This window comes from Manis javanica, chromosome 11, assembly GCF_040802235.1.
Source record: "Manis javanica isolate MJ-LG chromosome 11, MJ_LKY, whole genome shotgun sequence".
Classification (NCBI taxonomy): Eukaryota; Metazoa; Chordata; class Mammalia; order Pholidota; family Manidae; genus Manis; species Manis javanica.
In genome coordinates, this window is record NC_133166.1 from 2320770 (window position 1) to 2338644 (window position 17875).

Here is a 17875-nt window from a genome sequence, read left to right on the forward strand (position 1 = left end):
CAGTATCTAAATTTAATTAGCATCACTCCTATTTTTTTGAACACAATTATACAATTTTATTTTCCTAACATCATCTAACATTAACTAAAAATATTTATGTGTTCATTTGCTCATTTATTATCTCTATCTCCCTTCTAAATAAAATTTCCATAGAATGTCAGCTGCACTGCTGTATTCCAGTACCTAGAAAGCACCTAGAGCTGAAAAATGTTTTCTTAAAAACTGAATAACTCACCATTAGCACTAAAGCTTTCCTATTAATAAATGCATTTTGTTGAAATGAGTATGTTGAGGCTCAGAAAATTCCCATAAGCTGCCCATGTCAGGCAAGATTTCTGCTCAGATCTCTCTTACTTTAATATCCATAGCCTTGAACACATCTCATGGGCCAATCACAGAGAATGGCCTCATTTGGTGTTGTTTGAGGGAATTAAACTCTTCACTCTTGCTTTTGTAGATGAGGTGTCTATAAGCCATGGAGAGGAGCAACCACACGGTGACAGAGTTCATCCTGCTGGGCTTCAGCACAGACCCCGTGACGCAGCGTGTCCTCTCTGTGGTATTCCTGGGCGTGTACTCTGTGACCGTGGTAGGAAATATCACCCTCATGGTGTTGATCTGCAGTGACTCCCGGCTGCACATGCCCATGTACTTTTTCATTGGGAATCTGTCTTTTCTGGATCTCTGGTATTCCTCTGTCTACACGCCTAAGATCCTAGTGATCTGCATCTCTGAGGACAGAAGCATCTCCTTTGCTGGCTGTGTGGCTCAGTTCTTCTTCTCTGCTGGGCTGGCGTACAGTGAGTGTTACCTGCTGGCTGCCATGGCGTATGACCGCTATGTGGCCATCTCTCAGCCGCTGCTTTATGCTCAGGCCATGTCAAAGAGGCTGTGCATCTGTTTGGTCATATATTCCTTTATTGGAGGTTCTGTTAACTCAATAATCCTCACCAGCAACACATTCACATTGGACTTTTGTGGTGACAATGTCATTGATGACTTTTTCTGCGATGTCCCACCTCTTGTAAAGTTGGCATGTGGTGTGAGGGAGACCTACCAGGCTGTGCTCCTCTTCCTCCTGGCCTCCAATGTCATTGCCCCCTGTGTGCTCATCCTCGCCTCCTACCTCTTCATCATAGCCGCCGTCTTGAGGATCCGCTCCACCCAGGGCCGCCTCAAAGCCTTCTCCACATGCTCCTCCCACCTGACCTCTGTCACCTTGTACTATGGCTCCATTCTCTACATCTACTCTCGCCCCAGTTCCAGCTATTCCCTCGAGAGGGACAAAATGGTGTCTACATTTTACACTGTGCTGTTCCCTATGTTGAACCCCATGATCTACAGCCTGAGGAATAAAGATGTGAAAGAAGCTTTGAAAAAAATCTTGAGGTTAGCAAAATCTGAAGTTTAAATTGACCTAAATTTCTGCGATCAGTGTGCAGGTGAAATGGCCTACTGCAAGAAACCCTTGGAAAACTGGATTTAAAAATACCTTTTTATTTGTATTTAAAGGAAATCAAATGAAAAAGATTTTGTTTCTTTGTATTAGTTTCTGTTGCTACAGTGATTGAACCATAATTTATATATAAAAGATATATTTAATTTAATTTTTAAATAGTTCTTAGAAAGTACTATCACAGTTTAATGGAAAATAGACAAATTCTGGATACCACAGAATTAAATGTTACTTTACTATCTCTCCCCTGAGATTGAACCAGTTTTTTCCTCCCCTACCTTATGGGCTTTATGGGAATATAAAGAATATGTAATATAGGTTCTGGACATATGTAGATTGCATGCCTAATCCTTGTCCAGTCCTTACAGAACTTCTACGTAAATGGAAGAATAAGGCACATTAGAATATTGTGATGAAAAGAGAGAGGTTCTGATGTGTTATTTAATGAATGCAGATGAAAAAGAAGATCAGAATGTCAAAGTTAATACAAATGGCCAAGTGGCTACAACTATATGTTCTAAAATCTTAATTTAAATGCACTTTTTTAATGTGCTCATTACAATAGCACTTCTTCAATAACAGATTTGACTTCTGAGGCACAAGCTACTCCCTCATAAATTGTACCTAATTATCCTTAATTTGTAGGGCTGCTGTAAACACTTTTGTAAAAAATATCAAGTAAACCTGCCATGTACTAAGTATGAGATTTATGTTTCTTCATCCTTCAAATCTCCTGCTAAAAAAAAAGAAGTAGCTTTATTGGCTCTAGAACATGGTGGGTTTTGTTGGTTGGTATGTTCATTTCAGTTTGTTCCCCTTGGTGCAGATATTTTTCTTCATGGGAATAAGCGGTAGCATGAAGTGATGGAGAGAATGGCAGAGTGCTCATTCTCTGTGGACAGATGGCTCTTTCAGGGTGACACACAATTCTGGAGACACATTCTTCTCCAAGAATTTTGAAAGATACTGGATTGTCTGTGTAATCCACACAGTTGAAGCCTTTTGTTTCCAGCACTGGAACCATTCCAGATCTCTTCCATACTCAATAAAATTGGCTCGCCAAACTTCAAAGTCAAACTATGTGCACAAAATCATCTGATTCCTCCATTGTTTTCAGGGCTTCCCAATGACAATCAAGAGGATACATAGTATGAAACTCTAGTTCTGAAAAGAAGCCAAATACAATCCTGTGGATTATCAAACCACCCAATATTATGGGTTTAAAACAGTTTAATCACAACACAATAATTTAAAAAATTAAGAATGGTTTCTTCAATGTGTCATTGTTTTAAGAGTAAGTTGTATTTACTTAAAGTATAGCAATGTTTACAAACAGGTGTATAAGCCAATAATTTGGATAGTGCAGTCAGAACATTCTGCAGAAAGATCACATTCATCTCCGTGCCGTTATGGTCTGCGATGCTTTCCATAAGGCGTCCTTGACATCTTTGTTTCTCAGGCTATAGATGAGAGGGTTGAACAATGGGTTAACAACAGTATAGAATAGAGAAGCTAATTTGTCTCTTCCTAGGGAGTAACTGGAACTTGGCCTTGAGTACGTGAAGAGCAAGGACCCATAGAAGAGCATGACAGAGATGAGGTGAGAAGCACAGGTAGAGAAGGCCTTGCGCCTTCCTGAGGCCGAGCGGATCCGCAGGATAGCACGAAGGATGTTCACATAGGAAATCAGGATGGCAAGAATGCTGGAGAGAACTGTGAAGCCCACCATACCCAGGAGGACTTTTTCATATACATGAGTATCTGTACAGGACATTTTTACCAATGGTGGTACATCACAAAAGTAGTGGTCAATGATATTCTTACCACAGAAACTCAGGCGGAAAGTGTTGGCAGTATGGGCTATGGCATTCAAGAGCCCTCCTATGTAGGAGCCAGCAACGAGTGCAGTACAGAGAGAACTGGACATAGCACTTGAATAAAGTAGTGGGTTACAGATGGCCGCATGGCGGTCATATGCCATGGCTGCTAAGAGGTAACACTCAGCGTAGGTTACAGCACAGGAGAAGAAAAACTGGGCCCCACATCCTGCCAAGGAGATGCGCTTATCATCTGAGACACAAATGGCCAGGATTTTGGGAGTATACACAGAGGTGTACCAAAAATCCAAGAAAGACAGATTGCCAATGAAAAAGTACATAGGTGTGTGCAGGCGGGAATCAATACGGATTAAGATAACCAGGGTCATGTTCCCCAACAAGGTTATCAAGTAGAGCATCATAAATATTCCAAATAGAATCAGCTGCCACCGGGGATCTGCTGAGAAGCCCACCAAGATGAATTCGGTCAGGATAGTGAGATTTCCCACTTCCATATCCAAAGAGGAGAGAGCCTGATTAATGTTATGATAAAAACAACAATGAGTTAGTGATTTTTCTATTGAAATAAATTAAGGTGTCAATTAAGTTAGCAGTTCCTAGGAGACTTGTGGGCTTTTTTCCTTACTATCTAGAATTGTTGAACTTCAGTCTGTGACTTGGAAACTACCTGAATCAGAGTTGGAATCTTTTTTTGAAATTAGGGATTTAACATATTAATTGCTTAATGCAGGGTATGACCCTAATTCTCACCAGCTGGATGAGAAAAATGACACCCCCTGAGAAGTTGTCTGGTTGAGTTAAGATATGCATGAAAACACCATTCTAATGTTGGTATAGAGTGAGCTGTCAAAAATTTTGGTATCGTTCATATATTACTGAGAGTTTTTGTGTCCGGCATTGCACTAATAGTAGAAAACAAATAGTAATATACTAAACTCTTTGTACTTCTATTAGAACAAATAGAAATATACATTTATTAAATATATACTAAAATATATATTATGTGTTAAATGTACATATATTACTCATAAGCCAATAAGCATTATAAGTCTGAATCTTAACTCACTTAACCCTTTTGAATCTTAACAACTTCACAAGGTAGATACTATGATAATCTTCACAGAGTTTAAGAAAAATTCCAAGTTTACATAACTGGTCTAATAGCAGAGCTGGTATTTTATCCAGAATTTTCTTTATCAGCTGCCTATGGTCTCCACCACTCAGCCATTGATGTGCTTTATAGCTGAACTGTTTCCCTCTTGATCTTGCTAAGCAATGTTATAACCCTCTGACAACCTCAGTTTCTTTACCTATTGAAAAGAACTTAAAAAATATCTATTTAAAAATGCATTGTTTTCTACTTTTCCAGTTGATGTGAGTTTATAAACATAATTGAGGCATTTTTTGATATAGTGGATGTTGAACATTAGAAGAACTTAACTTTGGCATCAAGAATTCCTTCAAAGTTCATATCTTGAAGCCCCAAGGCTCCCAGAGAGAAGCTAAAAGGTGGTATTTAATCTAAATGCATGAAATTAGGGCTGCTACATGAGTAGCTTCACCGTTGATGTGCCCTAACTATAAGGGCAGTGAGAGAAGGCTAAAACTAAGAGGAAATTGTGATTTATTGTGAAATTTAAAGCATTTATCTTTGAGCTAAGCCAGAGTCAATAATGCAGGTAGGATGCAAACCCGAGATGTGTACCTGGAGGTCTAGTGCTTCTGTTTGCTAGGATGCAAGGTATGGGTGTCTTGAGTCCTTCACATGTAGCTAATGATGTTCAGAGAGGCCATAACTTAATGGTGACTGTGGTAAATGCATCTTGGGGTCCTAAAGATCATGCCATTTCTCTATCAGTAGACAACGGAGCTCTCCTCATTCACACACAAAGCACACCCAATGTTTACATCCAATGTTCCCTAAGCTGGCTTGAATTTATGCTTATAACCCTCTCTCTCATCACTGCTCTTCATCTATTTAGGATTTCCACCAAACTAAATTGCTCATCTTATTGATTCGTCCTTAATAACTTAAGCCAAAATGATGTCATCCTTCAGAATGTTTATAAAATCCTGCTGTTTAATATTTTTATTACTTACTCACATGCAATTGGACAAGAGTAACAGGCTTGGATGTTCAAAATTTGTTGATGAGTCCTGTAATAGAGACAGAGCCTGACACTAATCATCTATGTAATTTTTTTTAACTGAGAGAAAAGTGACACATCACCTGTGTGATTTTAAGGGCATAGCTGGAACACAACTCCACCTACATGAAAAATTTGGTTGATACATTTCTAGCACCCATCTTTTATATTTACAATTTGTTAAACTATTTTATAGAATTTCTCATAAATATAAGAACAGATAACTTACCTGCAACAATACAATGTGTAGAACAAATGAACAATCCATATGTATATATATGTATAATATTTTTATGGGGTGGACACAGGACATTATCATAATCTTGGTTGATGTCAGAGATGGGTTTTACCAAAGATAGCAGCATTCTTTCTATACTAACATTTGCATACCCATACTTGTTTCATTACAAATCAAGCATGCAAGCTTATGTTCTTTCCTTAATTTCTTTATAGAGGAATAATTCATGGCTCTTACGTTTTTTGAATCATGTACATCTTTGAAGACCTGATGAAAGCCATAAATTATTTCTCCAATTTCCAAAACTGCACATATGTATAAACACAACAATTCTGGAGGGTTGACAAATTCCCAAAAATCCATCCATAGATCTTGCAGTTATGATTCTTAGGTTAAAACTTCTACCACGAAAAGATGCTAACCACCATAGTTGCCAAGATTATTGCAGTGTCATTCTGACTGGTCTACACACTTGACCTCTAGAATCTATTATCAGTATATCAAATCGGTATGGTACTTAAAAAAATAAGCATTTCATACCACTCCTGTACTTTAAACAATGCTAAACGTGTTGCCAACTTATTCCAAATTAATTTCAAATTCCATACAATCGCCCAGAGGTCTTTAATGAGCAGGACATCCATCACCTACAAGTTCTTAGGCTCCTAAGACTTGTGCCCTCATTTATTCTCCTCCAGCGTAGCTGACATTTTCACTGTTTCAAAAAACAGCAGCATTTTTAGCATTAATTTCAAACTTTCTATCTATTCGTGTGCCTGAAACACTATTCCCCAGACATTTTCAAGGTTCACAGCATCATCTCCTTTAAGTCACTTTAAGTTCTAGCTATGGCCCATCCTCATCACTCCACTTTAAATTCCATGCCCTTTTGCCACCAACAATACCCATCCTTGTGATTCTGCTTAGACCCTGCTCTATTTTCCTCACATCTTAATGTCATCTTCTAAGTTTTCTTTATTGTGTTGATTGTCCATTTTTCTCTACCAGAATGCAATAACATGGGTCAGCAAGATTTCTCTCTTTTGCTTACTGCTATATCCCAGTGTATAGAATACTTCCTAACAACTAAGTAGCACTTAATAAATATTTCTAGAATGAATAAATGAGTAATTATCTTTATATCTTGAAGCTGGCTTTCTCAAAGTATTGTCTATTTCTAGCCTTATACAAACTATTCATGACAGATCTACACTGAGATAAACTTTCCTGGCTCAATGTGCTGTGCCACTAAGAAGGAGGAGTAAATAAAAGGGATAAACTCCTAACCAATGTCTCAAAGGCATCTTGAATTTGGAAGAAATTGCAACAAGTTGAATGTGAAGTAAAAGACCCAGAAACAGGCAGAGCCAATCGTGCTCAAGTGTCCCATGGAGAAGGGCTTCTAAGGTGTGTGTTCCTTGTGGCTGTTCTGCTCCCAGCCCCGGCACTGCATTAAGAATTCATTTAAAATTCTGTGGAAGAATGTGTCCCTCTAGCACCTGAAAATGAGTAGCAACAAGTGAAAATATCACACACTCACAGTCTGGAGGGCAGGGAGGACCACAGCCACGAGAGTCAGAAAGTATGTGCCGGTCATAATGTTTTGGCTTCTTGATTTCTCCACTATGTGAGTGAACATATGATGCCCCCTCATAACTACCAGAGTGAGTGACAAATTCTAGAAGGTCACATGTATCATGAATAGGAACCATCTTTGGAAGTGCATGTTTGGCATAACAGTGATCCTCTGGGAGCCCAGCCAGACTCTGTGTCCTCATTCTAACAGCAGTTGAAGTCAGAGAGAAGCCCTCTTACATGCCCCTGATTCTGGTTGCTCACCCTTGATCAGGAAATATTGGAACTGACACTCTTTTCTTCTCTTCTGATGTTTTGCATGCATGCTTAGTTGGACCTGATATGTATTTCTTCAAGAGCCCTTTGGGACTGCCTCCACAGAGCAGCCCAGAAATATGGATCTCAGTCTCCAAAGAACCAATTAGAGTTTTTGGAGTATGGGAATCATATATTAATTAAGATATGATGAAATAAGGAGTATTTCATTAACACTATGCTCTATGAAAAGATCTATAAAATTTTTCAGTGAGTCAGATAATAGAAACTGTCCAATTGGTATTAATTACACTTTTTCAGAATGTATCATTGTCCATACAGTGCGTCCTTGCCATATGCTCCTTTCTCTGCCCAGGCTACTCTTGCTTGTCTCATTCATCAGGAGACTCCTATCAGTCCAGGTTTGAACTGAACCCACCTAAAATTTGCATGTTGAAGCCTAACTCACTGTACTCAGAATGTGACCATATTTGGAGATAGGGCCTTTATAGAGGTGATTAAGTTAAAATGAGATGATGATTAAGGGCAGCCCTAATCCATTCTGCCTTGGAAGAAATGGAAATCTGGGCCCACAGGGAGACACCAGCTTAGTTTGTGCACAGAGGAGACACCATGTGCGGAGAAGGCAGGAGGGCGGCCATCTCAGGCAGAAAAAAGAGGCCTTAGAACAAATCAACACTAACGGCACCTTGATCTTGGCCTTTTAGCCTCCAGAACTGTGAGAAAATAAACTTGTGTTGTTCAGCCACCCGGTCTGTGATATTTTGTTATGGCAGCCCTAGCAAATGAGTCCACTTGGTTATCAACAGCAGGGCTTTTTATATTGGTGCAACCTCATGTTTTATAGGTACGAAGACTAAATTAGAAGTATGATACATCATTATGAAATGCTCTCTTAATTTTCTCTAATTCATACATAGAACTAAATAAGCAGAAATGCAAACATTCATAAACCCTTAGTTGTTATCAATCATAGCTTCACTGAGTAGAGATTTTCACTCTGAATATTCTCTTGGATGTAAAGCTCTTTGAACTCTGTCTCTCTCTCTACTTGTTTGTCTATTTCTATCTTCTTCTCCATTTCTGCCTCCTATAGCTGCTGTGCTTAGTCCTTGATTCCTTAGTTGTTGGGGAAAATAGTCCTTTATTAAAAGCTCACAGAGACTGTAAGTAAAGATATATGTTCTTTCTTCTTTCTATCGCCAAGGAAATCTTTATATCATGGTGGGCAAAAAATGAAAATAAGAAAAGAAAAATCTATTTGACATGTATAGATGTATCATTGTCTCAGCGAACCCTGGGTTCATGGACTTGTCTTTATCAGCAAGTCATTCACTCTCTCTGGTTTAAAATGTACTTTCATTTCTTGTTGGACATTAGCAATTTGTGGTTGGGGCATATTTATCGATCCGTAGCTGATTTCATAAAAGAAGTAGTCATAGTTTCAGAGCTGAAACAGATACACATTAAAGTATTTTACGTTGTTGGTATATTCACCAGGCTCTCATTTACTGAAAGGCTTGTAATATAAAGCAGATTAAAAGAACAACCTTAAGGCAATTATTTTAACAGTGTTTTACAGGTAACACTGAGAACCACAAAAAGTTTAGGTTCTATTGTAAAAGAATGACCAAATTCAATTCCTATTGTAGAAACTCTAATTAGAAACATCTAAGGGCTTCTTACAATAGACATTTTACTTGGGATCTCCTGAATCACTCTCTCTGCCTACAAACGGGGTAAGAACCTTGGGGTCAGAAGGTCTGGGCTTGCATTCCTGGTTTCTCATCTTTGAACCACATGATTTGAGGCAAGTCACATCATCTACTAAATTTAACAATGATTCCATAATCAATTTTGTATTTCCCATTTGGAGATTAAAATATTTATATACAGGCAACTTATAAACTATGAAGGTGAAATTAAAGAAAAAAAAATAAGATCTCTTTTAACCTTCTCAGTGTCCAAATACATTTGTTCACACAATTTTAAAGCTAACAAGCATGGCAATTATTTCAAATGGCCAAGTGTCATTTATTTAAAAAACTCATTCAAGTACATTAGAGCCGACTGAAAAAGAAAAATGCAGGCTGGTTTTTGCACATATGCAATGATATTTTGTCTGTTTGTTGTTTATTTCCAAGTACTGAGGCTAAGAATAATGACATGGAGATTATGAAAAACAAACAAACAAAAAACCTCAGCCATGTTTATTAGGTGTTTTCATTTAAGAAAACTTAATCTACCTACCATTTTCCTCACAGCATCTCTAACATCTTTATTTCTTAAGCTATAGATCAAAGGATTCGACATGGGTATCACCACAGTATAGAACACCGACACCACCTTATCCCTTTCCAGGGCGTAGCTGGTACTTGGCCGGGAGTAAATGTAGAGGATGGAGCCATAGAACAAGGTGACGGCCGTCAGGTGCAAGGCGCAGGTGGAGAAGGCCTTCAGGCGGCCCTGGGCGGAGCGGATCCTCAGGGTGGCAGCGATGATGAAGAGGTAGGAGGCGACGATGAGCACAGAGGGAGCGATGACGTTGGAGGCAAGTAGGAAATAGAGCACAGCCTGGAAGCTCCCCTTCACGTCACAGGCCAACTTCACAAGTGGGGGAGATCACAGAAGAAATCATCAGTGACGTTGTCCCTACAGAAGCTCAGGGTAAATGTCTCACTGGTGATGATGGCTGAGCTCAGAAAGCCACCAAGGTGTGAAGCTGCAACAAGGCTGGCACATGACCTTGGGGACATTGCCTGGGAGCAGAGCAGGGGGCTGGACATGGCACACAGCGGTCATAAGCCATGGCGGCAACAGGTAACACTCACTATAGGCCAGTCCTGCAGCGAAGAGAAACTGAGCCAGGCAGCCAGCAAAGGAGATGCTTTTGTTATCAGAGATACAGGTCACTAGGATTTGGGGGGAATAGACAGAAGAATACCAGAGATCCAGGAATGACAGACTTCTGAGAAAGAAATACATGGATGTGTGGAGCCGAGAATCAACACAGATCACAGAAATCAGGGTCACGTTCCCTAAGACACTGATGACATAGATGATGAGGAAGATGACAAAGAGCACTTTCTGTAGCTGCGAGTCAGCTGTGAACCCTAAAAGTACAAACTCCTTCCATTTGGTGAAATTTTTCTCATCCACCCGATTTGGGTTTCTCTAGCCCCTTTATGTGAAAGGATTAATAATATGTCATGATTTAAGACATCTGTATGTCAGCCTCTCCTTATCATTTGCCATTTTAGACCAGTGAAAAGCCCAGCTGAGGCACATGCATTGTTCGCTGTGAGACGTGTTTATGCTGATGAATTGGTTTCATTCTGGTGAATAACTGAGAAATCAGTTCTATGCTGGTTGATGGATCGGTTATTTAACATATACCAGTGTGTGTCACCTCACATGTTTTATTGATATCTGTACTTTTATTAGGAGTGTTTTATTATATGTGTAAGTAAGGATATTTTTAAAATAAGAACACCATATATTTTTAATCAAATCTTTTCTCCTTTTTGAGAGAGGTTGATTTGTGTATCTTCTCTATTGTTTGTACATAGCATAAATAGGTACCATGCAGAATATATGAAAGAGGGAGTTTTAAAATGCTTTGTTTCTCTCTGGGTCTTTGAATCCTCTTCTTTTTTTTCCTGATAATTACGTGAAGAAGCATATCCTTATTATTCTAGCTATTTTTTGGAATATACTTGAAAATGCATTTTACAGTAATTTCTTGGAGGATAGTTATTATATTTCATTTGAGTTTTACCAAAGGCAAAGATTTTCATGATAGAAAATGTGTAACTTGAATAAAAGATAGGTTTACTTATTAAATAATGATAATTTGAGGCAATAGCCACATGTTTGATCCTCCAATGCTCCCGAAAGGCAAGTGGAAATATTCATCAATGAATAAGTGTGCTTGTAATGTATGACGAATTTCCCATGCAATTAAGAGTTAAAAAAAATGAAACTGGATAAACAAAATAAGGTAGTCTGAATATGGCCCATGAAGATATCAAGACTCTAATTTCTGGAGACTGTACATGTTACCTTATATAAGGTAAGGGTTATTAAATTAGGAACTTGGGATAGAAGTTTATCTGGTTGCCCCCAAATACAATCACTAGTATCTTTATGAGGGAGGCAGAGGGATATTTGATTACAGACACAGAGAGGAGAAAATGGGGCCACAGAAGCAGATATTGGAGCAATGGCACCTCAAGAAACTCCAGCCACAAGAACCAGAAGCAGAAAATGGATTCCGCACTAGAGCCTCTGGACTAAGTACGGCTCTGCCAACACTTTTATTTGGGTCCAGTTATATTGAGGTTGGACTTTGGACTTCAAAAATTAGGAGAGAATATATTTTTATTGTGTTAAGCCACCAAATGTGTGAAAATATGTTAAGGCAGCCGTGGAAACCCGATATAGGAATTTGTGGATCATGATCTCTATGAATCTTCTTTCCTTTAGAGGTAAAAGCAGGAGACTGGGCTGTTGCCTGCATGGGAGAAGCACCATTCCAGTTTGTTGGTATTACAACCCAGAAGGCCCCTAATCCCCCCCCAAAAAAGAAAGATTCTAATTGCCATGGTTCTGCTTAACAGAGGATGTGAAATTTCTGCTAGTAGATCTAAGACATTAAAATTTTTTTATATATGGGGGAAAAAGTCTTAATCTTGGTCTGTATGCTAAGCCATAAACTTAAAATTGAGCTAGAAATATACAGAATTGTTTTCCTGGAATTATATCTATTTGATGGTTTGTATATATAATCTTTAATTAAAAAAATATGAATGCTAAAGTTATTGTCAAAAAAGAAATTCTTCAAAATAAGCAGCAGAGAATTTAAATATACGATTTTTCAATTCCCTTAGATTTCCAAGGCTGTCTGTGCTAAGGTCATTTTTAACAAAGTGTATACCTGGAAGCAGCCTAAGACCAAGAAGAGGAGACCCGGGCTCGGACCTTAGCTGACTGCGGCCAAGTTTGAATCGACTTATAAACTCCAAAGTTCTATTGTCTCACCTCCCTTTCTTCAGGAGGACTAAGAGTTCTCAAGGTGATGGAGTACTTTGAAAATGAGAAGTTAAAAAACTATGTGTTGCATTCTCTTTGATTACACGATTTCTTCACCTCTGTAATCTGCCCTGCAGATATATTTACATTACCTTCCACGGACTTCCTAGTTGCTCCTATGCTATGAGTCCCTAGACCTTCATTTGTTCTCATGCAGAAATGTCCCCTTCTTTAATATGTGACTTACACAGCCTGGCAAATGACTGGATTTGTGTGCAAAATTGCACTTGGGAATGAAAGTGACAAGAGACATTTCTTCCTTATTCTCTCTCAATGCAATGATTAAAATATAAAATAAAATATAAAAAAGCTGTATGTGTGAATGGACACATACATGAATAAGTATGTCAGTGTTTTTAAAAATTGAGAAAAAAGATTGAAGGTGTTCTGTGTGAGGCAGAAGACACAGGGAAATAGCACAATGAAAAACATGAAAAGAAAAAACAAGAGCAAGCATAAAACGGATGCAAGGACACAACCCACCACGTATCTACTCCTTTTAGCTGCTCTGTGCAACCACAAATGTCATTAAAACTTTCTAGCAGCCCATATATACTATTAGTAATGTCCAAAAGTCAAGCAGAGCAACCGAAATGGTGGGTCAAACAATTACCATTTCTGATACTAACTTTGAAATCACTGCTCCCAAGCGTCTTTCTTTGTAAAGAGAATGAGTGAAATATAATACATAATATCTTGAATAGTGTTTTTATATACATAAAGAAAAAAGGAGGTTTTTAAGTTATATATTCTTGCCATTCATTCACAGACTTAGAGCTGGCTGCATATCTTTCTAGATAAATGATCAAGAAGGGCAGGTTTTATACATTTTAGGCAAAGTGACAATACGTCTGTGAGGGATTGACAGGAGGAAGAAGCCTTATGTTTGGGAGTTTCAGTTAGTGAGGAATTCTCAACCGTGTTTGGGCTGGTGTAGTAAATTAGTGAAAAGGCAGCAAGATGTGTTTATGCCGCCTTCCCGGCTTTGAATTGTCCGTCTCTAGTGATAAGGACGTCTACTAGCTTCCCTGCGCAGGGAGGAAGCCCTTCACGCAGAAGTTTTATTTACTGGTTTCAAAGGGGCGATAGACGAGGGTCAGGGTCCTTCCTGCACCTGCTGTGCCCATGAGGGGCAGCCGGCCCTCGGGCCCTGCAAACCTTCTCATCATGTTTCTTTCTGTGTATTTCGATGTTGTTTGACCTCTTTAGTAAGAGTTATGGATTAACATATAACCTATGTAAAAGAAAAATGATAGAATTAAAAGTAGTTTCTCCAGATATTAATAAATATGTTAAATATAATTAATGTTATTTTTAAATGAATGACATATTTAAAATTTTGCCTTTCATATAATTATTTATCCAATTATGGACAATCAAAAAATAAATCCAACTTCAGCTTAGTGGGAAAGTCACTTTCCTTGGAGAATTTCTAACATCTTCTAATGTATAAAAGCAATGCCTCGTATCTGGCATGTGCATACATTGTGTTCAACAAGATCTGTTTATTAGCCAGGCTCTGCTGCCCTAAATACTTGTATAGATTCACAGCCTTCAAATATCCATAACGAAGAATCCCTACTTTGCAGCGTTTATTATGTTATAAATTTTACATACACTTGTGGTGATGCACTTCCCTGTCACTTCCTGCAGTAGTGGAATTTATTAGAAAAATATATTTGTTCTTTGTCTCCATCCCAAGCACCAAGCTCCTTACAAGCATTTGGGTTTTTCTAGGTGACGAGAGATATGAAGGAGGCTTTTGTTCATTCAGTTTGGTGACTTTTGGAGAGCCCTACATCACCTAAGGGGGCTGGTGGGCAGGGGAACCAGCCTGTGATTAGAGGGTTGGAACTTCCAGTCAAACTCCCTGACCTCCAGGGAAGGAAGAGGGGATGCAGATTCAACTCAATCACCAGTGAACAATGTCTGAATCAATCATGCCTCCATAAAACTCAGAAAGGCAGGGTTCTAAGAGCTTCCAGGCTGGTACACTAGGAGAGCCCGCAAGCTCTGCACCCTTTCCCCATACTTTGCCCTATGCATCTCTTCCCTCTGGCTATCCCTGAGTTATATCCTTTATAACAAAACGCTAATCTAGTAAGTAGTTTCTCTGAGTTCTTGAGCCACTTGTCTAGAAAATTAATCAAACTGAAGAATCTCTGATTGGTAGCCAATTGGTCAGCACAGGTGACAACCTGGACATGAGACAGTGTCTCCATTTTACACTGTGCTGTTCCCCATTCTGTTCTGCATGATCCACAGTCTGAGGAATAAAGATGAAAAAGAATCTCTGAAAAACTCTGTAGGTTAACGCAATCTGAAGTCCAAATTGTAAAAAATTTCTCTAATCAGTTCTCAGAGAAAATGGTTTGCTCCGGGGAAGCTGGAGGTCCTGGATTAGAAATACTTTATTTTAACTCAAAGAAATTCAGGGACAAGATTTTGTATGAATTGATTTGCTTTAGTGACTGGGTTATAATCCATATTAAAATATTTTGATTAATTGAATATCGGTAGACTTTATAAAAAGCAGCATCAGAGCATAATGTAAAATAAAACAAGACGCATTGCTTCTTGATCTCAAGGGATTAAATGTTAATGTAATAACTCTCCCCTGACACTGACCCATTTTTGTTTCCCTTACATGATGAGTTTTATGGGAATATAAAGAAAATGATATATGGATTCCGGACATATATGGAAAGCACCCCTATCTTCCTCTCCATTGTTTACAGAACTTCTGTATAAATGGAAGAGGAAGGAACATTAAGAATATTTGATGAAAAGAGAGAGGGTGTGATGTGTTATTTAATGAATGCAGACAAAAAGGAAGATCAGAATGTCAGCGCTAATACAAATGGCCAAGTTGCTACAACTGTATGTTCTAAAATTTTTATTTAAAGGCATTTTTTAAATGTGCTCATTACAATAATAGCTGTAATATTCAATCACGAAACTCTGACTTCTGAGGCACTAGCTCATCATGTATAAGATGAACTAATAATCCTTAATTTACAGTGTTGTTATAGAAAGTATTGAAAAAGACATCAACTCAACCTGCCATGAACTGAATGTTGAGTTTTCAGTGTCTTTGCCCCAGAAATCTTCCTGTGGAACAAAAGAAGAGCAGCAGCACCGGCTCTAGGACGTAGTGGGGTCGCATCTGCAGTTTTGTTTAATTCCGTATGTTCTCCCTGGTGTTCATAGTTTCCTTCATGGGAACATGTGGTGGCACGAAGTGATGGAGAAAATGGCAGAGTGGTCATTCCCTGTGAACAGATCTCTCCTTTAGGGTGATATACAGTTCTGGAGACATGTATTTCTCCATTGATTTAGAGAAGTGTTGGTTTATTGGCTTGTTGATATAATTCCAGTAACTCAGTAAATTGATGTAGAAGGCACAAGGTTTACAAAGATATTTTGTATATACTCTTTAGAGCTTTATGAAGGAATGAGGGAATGCCTTACTAAAAATAAATATTTAAAAATCTCTAATAAATTTCCAGCAATTGAACCAATACAGATCTTTTCTTCACATGATCAAGGTTGGTCACTAAGCTTCTAAGTCAAACCATGTATACAGCCATCAAATTACACTTCTCATTCCAAAATTTCCCAAAGATATTCAAGAAGATAAATTTTGTGAAAATTTCCTCCTGCAGAGAAGTCGAATACAATTCTGTGGAACATCAAACCAACCAATATTTCAGGCTTAAAATGATTTAGTCCCTCTCAAATAATCAACCATTAAAGAGTGGTTTGATCAATGTATCATTGTTTTAAATATAACTTTAATTTACAGAAATATTGCAATGTTTAAAAACATGAATATAAGCTAATAACTTGGAGAATGCAATCAGAGCATTATGTAAAAGATCACATTCATCTCTGTAATCTTATGGTCTGTATTGCTTTCCAGAAGAACTCTTTGATATCTTTGTTTCTCAGGCTATAGATGAGATGGTTGAGCAATGGGTTGATCATGGTGGAGAACAAAGCAGCCACTTTGTCTCTTTCCAGAGGGTATGTGGAATTTGGCCTTGAGTATGTGAAGAGCAAGGACCCATAGAAGAGCATGACAGAGATGAGGTGAGAAGCACAGGTAGAGAAGGCCTTGCGTCTTCCTGAGGCTGAGCGGATTCTCAGGATAGCCAGAAGGATGTTCACATAGGAAATTAAGATGGCAAGAATGCTGGAGAGGACCGTGAAGCCCACCACACCTAGGAGCACTTTTTCATACACATGGGTATCTGCACAAGACATTTTCCCTAATGGTGGAGTATCACATAAGAAATGGTCAATGATATACTTACCACAGAAACTCAGGTGGAAAGTGTTGGCAGTATGGGCTATGGCATTCAAGAGCCCTCCTATGTAGGAGCTAGCAACGAGTGCAGTACAGAGAGAACTGGACGTAGCACTTTGAATAAAGTAGTGGGTTACAGATGGCCGCATGGTGGTTATATGTCATGGCTGCTAGGAGGTAGCACTCAGTGTAGGTTACAACAACTGGGCCGCACACCAGACCAAGGAGATGCAGTTATATTCTGAGTCACAAATGGTCAGGATTCTGGGACTATACACAGAAGTGTACCAAAAATCCAAGATTGACAGATTGCTATTGGAAAAGTACATAGGTGTGTGTAGGCAAAAATCAATATGGATTAAGATAACCAGGGTCATGTTCCTTGACAAAGTTATCAAGTAGAGCATCAGAAATCTTCCAAATAGAATCAGCTGCCACCGGGGATCTGCTGAGAAGCCCACCAAGATGAATTCAGTCAGAATAGTGAGATTTCCCACTTCCATGTTTATAGAGGAGAGAGTCAGTTAAAGACTTTGAAAAAAAAATCATTTCATGATTTTTCTATTGTAAGAACTTAACAAAGGTATCAATTACATCACCAATTACTAGATAGTTAAAGGCTTTTTAAATTTTTTATTTATTTTTACTGAAGTGTAGTTGATATACAATATGATATTGGTTTCACGTATACAACAAAGCTGCCTTCACTATTAGATGCTCACCCTAACTATTGTAGTTGCTACGTGTTGTTACCGATTTACTGTATTCTCTGTGCTGTGCTTTCATCCCTGCGACTAATGACTCTCTAAATTGATAGAACTTCCACCTGTGACTTGGTAAGACCACAGGAATTGGTGTTAGAATCTGATTTTTGAATAAGGGCTTACACTTATTCATTGTTTAGTGCAAGGCATGTCTCATAGTCTAACCAAACAATCAAGAAAA

The 17875-nt window shown here is 38.5% G+C and overlaps 2 protein-coding genes and 2 pseudogenes across 2 annotated transcripts; 1 reads left to right on the forward strand and 3 right to left on the reverse strand.

Moving 5' to 3' along the window:
• The first annotated feature begins 475 nt into the window (after nucleotides 1-475).
• On the forward strand, nucleotides 476-1437 carry LOC108387412 (olfactory receptor 9G19-like). The gene has a single exon (XM_017645670.3). It carries the CDS (start codon nucleotides 476-478, stop codon nucleotides 1409-1411), a length of 936 nt encoding a protein of 311 aa, XP_017501159.3. The 3' UTR covers nucleotides 1412-1437.
• Nucleotides 1438-2849: 1412 nt separating this feature from the next.
• On the reverse strand, nucleotides 2850-3806 carry LOC108383844 (olfactory receptor 9G4). Its single transcript, XM_036996803.2, has one exon. The coding sequence runs from the start codon at nucleotides 3786-3788 to the stop codon at nucleotides 2850-2852; it is 939 nt and encodes a 312-aa protein (XP_036852698.2). The 5' UTR covers nucleotides 3789-3806.
• A 5929-nt stretch (nucleotides 3807-9735) lies between these two features.
• LOC108383648 (olfactory receptor 9G19-like) lies at nucleotides 9736-10822 on the reverse strand (annotated as a pseudogene).
• Nucleotides 10823-16506: 5684 nt separating this feature from the next.
• Nucleotides 16507-17439, reverse strand: LOC140844142 (olfactory receptor 9G4-like; annotated as a pseudogene).
• Between the last annotated feature and the right edge of the window lie 436 nt (nucleotides 17440-17875).

Coding starts and splice junctions, on each gene's coding strand:
- LOC108387412 (XM_017645670.3), top strand. CDS start 476: ATGGAGAGGAGCAACCACACGGTGACAGAGTTCATCCTGCTGGGCTTC.
- LOC108383844 (XM_036996803.2), bottom strand. CDS start 3,788: ATGGAAGTGGGAAATCTCACTATCCTGACCGAATTCATCTTGGTGGGC.